This window comes from Sinocyclocheilus grahami, unplaced genomic scaffold (genome assembly GCF_001515645.1).
Source record: "Sinocyclocheilus grahami isolate Dianchi unplaced genomic scaffold, SAMN03320097.WGS_v1.1 scaffold2771.1, whole genome shotgun sequence".
Classification (NCBI taxonomy): domain Eukaryota; kingdom Metazoa; phylum Chordata; class Actinopteri; order Cypriniformes; family Cyprinidae; genus Sinocyclocheilus; species Sinocyclocheilus grahami.
This window is the reverse complement of record NW_015507948.1, coordinates 5,867-12,688: the sequence shown is the minus strand read 5'-3', so window position 1 is coordinate 12,688 and position 6,822 is coordinate 5,867. Positions and strand designations below refer to the sequence as shown.

Here is a 6,822-nt window from a genome sequence, read left to right as displayed (position 1 = left end):
CACACTCTCACACACGCACACTCTCACACACGCACACTCTCACACACGCACACACACACTCTTTTACCTTGGCACGATGCAGGTCGACTCCGTACATGGAGAGTTTCTTTGCGTTTTCCAGGAACAGCATGTCAGCTTCAGCAGGAGCCATTCCTCTATAAACACACACACACACACACACACACAGATTACTGCTAAATGAACCGGTGAACACACACCAACAGATGCCCCGTGTTTGCAGGTGGACTGTTGAACACTATATGAATATGAAGGAATTCATTCATTCTCATCCTTGTTAACGACGCAAACAAACTTGTCCGAGCTCAGAACAGCTTTACTCAGGAGCCAAAGTTGATTTCGTGACAATTTTGCGCACAGTGCTGCGAGATCCAGCGTACGTACGTCAGAAAACCAGAAGTATTAATGCTAACTATAACCATGGTGTTGTGGTAGAAATAGTCGAATGCATTACATCATTAATTTCAGGGTTTGTACAACCTTTTGAGAGAGAAATTCAAGCACTTTTCAATGACTTAAGTATTTCACACAACTATTTCCAGCACTTTAAAGCTCTAAAATTATCCAGTTTGAATGTTATATTTAATGGGACGACCAAAATATATTTTGTGGTAAACAAACGCTTATGTAAAATAAAAAATATATATATAAAATCACCATTAGAACCAGTAGACGGCAGCAGAGGAACACTTATTGACTTATTAGTCATTCATTTTTACTTTTTCTCTATATTTATAAATTATAAAATCACTATTATAAAATATCAAATCATCAAGAAATCTGATTTTGTCAGAACTTTACACTTTTTTTGTGTATGAAGTAAGAAAAGTCACAAAGTGCCTTGAAAAACTAACTTTTCTTCAATTTGGGACTAAATCACACATAATCACTGAAGTTGGTCAGTTCCATATAATACTATAGAAGAGTAATGACACATTTAATAAGAGACGAATATATATATATACATTTTCTATATAAAAATTAGATTTAGCACCTGTTACTGTTGTTAATAAAACTACATTTTGTATGCATCCCAGTTAAAGCTTAAGTGCTTTACTATCAAATGTGTATAAGCATGAAATAAACAAGAATTTAAAATGTAAATTCTCCCCCACACACCTCCCCCAGCGCTAAAATAAAATACTTAACTTAAAAACTCAAAAAAATTAGAAAATGTTGCCTTGGCAGCTAATCAAAATAAAGTTTAATTTGACGTACTAAAATTACTAAAACTTAAACTCAAATAAAAATAAATCGAATTAAAAAATACCTTAAAAAATAAAATATAAAAATAAAAGCCAATTCAAAATGTCAATAAATACTATTTATAAACAATGGTAAAATAACGCAGATAGTGATTATGAACCCGGTTAATTAACTAAAACCTTAAACACATTTGTTACTGGATATAAAATAAATGTTAACTAAAATAAAATTATTAATTATAAAAAAATATTACTTCAGCTAAATGCCAAGGCAACATTTATAATTTTAATGTACTAAAATAATTAAACAATAAAAAATAAAGAGACAAATAAAAAAACAACAACAACTAAATAATTAAAACTTTAACAAATTAAAATGAAAATATTAAAATAAAGACAATATTAATAAAAACTATAATAATATCTCAATGATACAAAAGTAACACGCTACGACATGATGTGAAACTCACTTGTATCCGCGGTGGAGCTCCACGTATCTAACACCAGTGTTATTTTAGTATCACTGAGATATTATAATAGTTTTTTTTTGTTTATAATTTGAATTCATTTTTATTTTTGTATTTTCTTTTTGTAATTTTGGTTACATTTATAGTAAGTTTGTTGTGTTTTTCATTGTTTTTTTAATGCTATGTAGTTGTTTTCTATGTAATGCTATGGCTGTTTTTAAGTGGCAGGTCCTTTAAGGCTTGTCAGTAATCAGCAAGTGTTATGATTAGCTAACATCATTGCATAGGAAACACTATAATTTTAGTCAGGGCAACTTGTAATCTGTAACCTATTACATTTCCAAAGTAACCTTCCCAACACTGACTATAACCCAAGCAGACCTGGTGATGTCCTCGGAGAGCTGCGATGGATCGGGAGGATAAAACTTCACGCTGAAGGCCAAGTTCCAGGGACCAGCTGAAAAACACGAGAACTTCATGTAAGAACTTGAAGACGTTTGGAAGGAGACAAAGAATGAGTCTGGTTAGGGAAAGACGTACTGATGATCTGCTTCTTCATCTCTTTGGAAGTGTCCAGCCAGTTCTGTGGGAAAAGCAGGAGGTTCGGCATTGAAAAACAGGCTGAGACGCATGAAATGAAATCAGTTCAGAGGAAGAAGACTGACCAACACCATCTGGTTTTCAGCATCCCGGTACGTCATGCCAAAATAGTCCTTCTCCAGGAGATTCAGGTGATCGCAAACCTTATCGAACAGAACCTGACCTTTCGCTCTTTTCTGTCGACAACAAACAAACAGAGAGTCATTAAAGGGACAGTTCAGCCCAAAATCAGGGATGTAACGATATTAACAAAATATCGCGATATCAAAGCGGTCTCGATATTATCGTGATCACATGACGATATGATATGAAACGATAGGCTGGGCAAAAAGAGTAGTTTTTAAAATATATTAAAATATTTTTATAGCTGCATGTCATGTGACCGTTAACCCCCATCAGAGAATTGTTAAATTATTGAAATTATTGACTTCAAATCTCAGGAAACCTCAATATAAATTTTTTTTTAATAAACATAAATATATCTAAACATAAATAAATATATAAAATTTAAATAAAAGCCTTACAGTAAAAATAAAAATATCAAAGGGGATTGGCTGACAAAATAATAATAATAATAATACATTTTAAAAAGATTAGGACTCTTTTCCCTGAACTCAGATATTGTGAATTTCAAGTCTTTATTAAATCAATAAATCTCTGTTTTGCCCCAAGTTCTAATTTGTAATTTTAATGCACTTCCTGTTTTATTTGGTAAATTACGAGTAAACCCACAGCAATGATGGTGGATTAGTAATTAATATCTGCTGGGATTTTCCCACATTCTGTTCTCGCTGAACACTCCTGACTTGTTTAGACCGTCAGAAGCAAATTGGTCTTGGATTCTGTTTATTTAACAGACAAATACATCTATTTATGTTCCTCAGAAATACTTTCCTCTGAGAATCAAGCCTCGACTCGCTCACGCAGATAAACCATGTTTACAAACTAATATTATGGTATGTGACCCTAGAGCACAAAACCAGTCATAAGGGTCAATTTTTTAAAAAATTGAATAAATAAGCTTTCCATTGATGTATGGTTTGTTAGGATCGGACAATATTTGAAAATCTGGAATCTGAGGGTGCAAAAAAATCTAAATATTGAGAAAATCATCTTTAAAGTTGTTCAAATGAAGTTCTTAGCAATGCATATTACTAATCAAACATTAAGTTTTGATATATTCGCGTTCCTTAGGGCGCTTGGCTGGGTGCGAAGTGCAAGAGGAGTGGCGGTCCCTGGGAGGTTGGTTCCTCGGAGGGGTTGTGATCCTCAAACCGCCCGAGCTACTGCCAGAAGTAGTCCTCCCCTGACTTCTGCTAGGAAGAGAACTAGATCGCGGCAGAGGCAACGGAACTCCACCCCTTTTGAGGTAGTGGAGCCTGTTCCGCAACTCCGAGATGGTCATCTTCCCGCAATGGGAACATGACTCATCCACGAATGCTACTTCAGCGTGTTTAATGCCCAGGCACGTGACGCAGCGATCGTGACCATCACCCGGTGCTAGGTAACGACCGCATCCAGAAATGCACGGGTGAAATGGCATCTTTAAAAAGATGCGTCTCTAAAAAGGCGTTCACCCTTGAATGCTCTTTTAGTTGTGCTGAAGCACACTGGGGAGATGGCCACCACAACACTACAGGGAGTAGTGCAGCCTGTAGTTTGCACCCACTCAACGAAGGTCAACCTTCGGAGCCCACGCTGTCGTGCCGTGACACCCGCACAGAGAAGCTCCTTTGAGAGCGCTGACTCGTTGACACACGAAGCTTGGCAGGAGCAGAACGATAACACCACTCGGCTCCGAAGCGAAAAGCTGATTATGCGCTGCACCGGCTGCCTACTTATACTCACGCTGTGATCAGCGGCAGCTGGATGCAATAATCGCATGCCAATGTGCATTGACTTGTTTAGTTTACACTCGAAGTAGATTGGTCTCTCTGGCGAGATTCCAAATTCATCGGTCACCGACGTGACGTCGAGTGACCAACTGAAAGGGAACATGAGTTACGTAATCAGATTACTTTAACTAGTAATGCATTACTAGTTAAAGGAAATATCTAAGTTTTTCAAATAAGTAACTCCAGTTACTTTGTTTCTCATGTATTGACTGACAGCTGCGCCCTCTACTGTACAGACGTGAATTTTCATTTCCTTAAGCCTGAGGCATATGCATTTCACTTTTGGTGTGAAAGGGCTTTTACATTTGTAAAAGAATAAATTTTTAATATTAAAAACAAACAAGCAAGCCCTGCCCAGATTTAAAAAGTAACTCAAAAGTAACTTAACGCATTACTTTCCATAAAAAGTAACTTAGTGAGTAATGCAATATTGTAATGCATTACTTTTAAAAGTAACTTTCCCCAACACTGATCCCTAGTGACTAAGCTATAAAGTTAACCAGACTATAGGCTACTGATCTGACACAGAAGCACTACAGCACTAGAGGCTGGATTGGGATGATGGGATGTATGTGAAGCTCTCACCGGGCTGCGCTTGTGCTCCTAATTTAACAAATTTAGGAGCACGGTCAAAAATTTAGGAGCACCTTCTAATCAGTAATCAAAAATTCTGAGGTCAGTAAAACTATTGTTTATACTTTTATTAAGGTAGGATGTTTTAAATTGTGACAGAAATGTGTGACAGTAAAGTCTTTTACATTGTTACAGAAAGTTAACATAAATGCTGTTCTTTTGAACTTTCTATTAAATTTGTATTCTTTTTTTTCGCAGAATCCCCAAAAATATTAAGCAGAACAACTTTTCAATATTCAGAACAATAAGACATGTTCCCTGAGCACTAAGTCAGACTATTAGAATAATTTCTTAAGGATCATGTGATTCATAACAGGAATAAATTACATTTTAAAATATATTCAAATTGAAAAAAAAATTTGTAATAATATTTCACAATATTACTGTTTGTACATTATATATTGTATACACTATTATACATTATTTACAAATTCTTACTAATCCAAACTTTCGTGTGTGAGTAGATAGATATGACAGTGGAATTGTAAAGCTGTTTTTCATTGTATATATGAGGCAAACAGTTCAGGTCATTGTGTCACTTGCAGTTTCAAATCCAATCTCTAGCGGAAATGTCACCTGTCATAAAGACAGATACTATTCATCAATCAGTACCAGGGCTCTACACTTACTTCTCTTTTTTTTTTTAAATTTAGGAGCATGGTCCAAAATTTAGAAGCACCTTCTAATCAATAATAAAAAAAATTCTGATAAAAAATTTACCTTCCCATTACGAGGTGATATTTGACTCAAAGTGATTTACAGGGAATTTTGTTTTTACCTTTGTAATGGCATTTTTCTAACTTTATGTATGTCATCTTTTATGTCAAATTAAAATATATATATATATATTTATAAGCTTTTTAACATTTCTAATTAAAACAAATAAAACAAGTAGAATAAGAATAAGTTACCAATCAAATGAAATCAGTATTTAAGAAATAAATTTGTGCTACAGAGTTGGCACAGAAGAACACACAAGTGGCTTGTAGGTGTTACTTTCAGACGTTTAATGAGGCTCAGAGGTCGCATGAGTGCAATTAAATTCATAAATTCATGTTGAGGTTAAATAGAAATATTAAATGATTTAAATAACAGAAAAGATACTTTAAAAATTAAACTAAAACTGCCAGCAGGTGGCGACAAGTCACTGATTTTATCACTGAATCATTCATTCAATTGATTCATTCGAATGGCTGATTCATTCAGGAACGAAGTACTGACTGTCTTTATGAATGGGTAATTGAAATATAGGCCTATTTCATTATTTTCTCTCGCAGTTATATCATTGGGCAAATATACTGTATATAAATTGCGGGCATCAGGGAGCCGCTATTATGCCTGGCATTGAAACTGCTTTTGAATGCACGATCGATTTTTAGCTTCACTTTTGAGATTCGCGATCGCACGTACTCTGTTTATACTATGGAGGGCAAGTACTTACCACACATTTTACAAGATTAAATGTTTGTCAGTGTTGCTCAGGATCTGCAAATCATTCGCCATCGTCCTCAGTCATCTCCCCTTACTCTGTTTATGTGGTAAGTAAAATTGTATGTACTGTAATGTAACAGTCAACCGCTAGCAATCGTTATTTGTTTTCCGTTTGTTTTTACGTACAACGAGCATGATGTTATCGTTTACGCGGTCGTCAAGGATACACAGAGAGAATGTGGGCAGCCACGCCATCGTTTTCAAAAGTCTCTGCTTTGGTCTGTTTACACTGAAACGCAACCCCGGCGTTTTCAAACTAAAATGGCTAAAGAAAGTAGAACGGAAATCTGCAGCGTTTTCAAAAGTCAAAAAGCCGAAGTAGTGTGAACGATCGTAGCAAAAGTTATGCATTTTAAAATAAAAACGTGTAAACGTAGCCTAAGACCGTGTCCTAACTACACGTGACGCAATGCCGCGACACGCGACAAAAGGTATCTTTTCCATGTTAATCATTTTTAGTCCTAACTAGCCGCGACGGTGACATGTGAAATTTCTATTTTAGAAATGGTTTAT

General features: G+C 35.4%; 1 protein-coding gene and 1 long non-coding RNA gene across 2 annotated transcripts in view; both read right to left on the bottom strand.

The window, feature by feature from the left end:
* Positions 1 to 1,732, bottom strand: part of LOC107575634 (uncharacterized) — a 4,170-nt gene extending 2,438 nt beyond the window's left edge. The window contains exons 1-2 of the long non-coding RNA XR_001607909.1: positions 1,694 to 1,732; positions 68 to 155 (exon numbers count right to left, since the gene is read on the bottom strand). This is a non-coding gene — a long non-coding RNA (uncharacterized lncRNA). The remainder of the gene's footprint in view (positions 1 to 67; positions 156 to 1,693) is intronic.
* Positions 1 to 6,504, bottom strand: part of LOC107575633 (band 4.1-like protein 3) — a 38,530-nt gene extending 32,026 nt beyond the window's left edge. Inside the window, exons 1-5 of the mRNA XM_016261995.1 lie at positions 6,460 to 6,504; positions 4,771 to 4,788; positions 2,362 to 2,466; positions 2,231 to 2,273; positions 2,041 to 2,147 (exon numbers count right to left, since the gene is read on the bottom strand). Coding sequence (XP_016117481.1) covers positions 2,041 to 2,147; positions 2,231 to 2,273; positions 2,362 to 2,466; positions 4,771 to 4,788; positions 6,460 to 6,504 — 318 coding nt within the window. The remainder of the gene's footprint in view (positions 1 to 2,040; positions 2,148 to 2,230; positions 2,274 to 2,361; positions 2,467 to 4,770; positions 4,789 to 6,459) is intronic.
* Between the last annotated feature and the right edge of the window lie 318 nt (positions 6,505 to 6,822).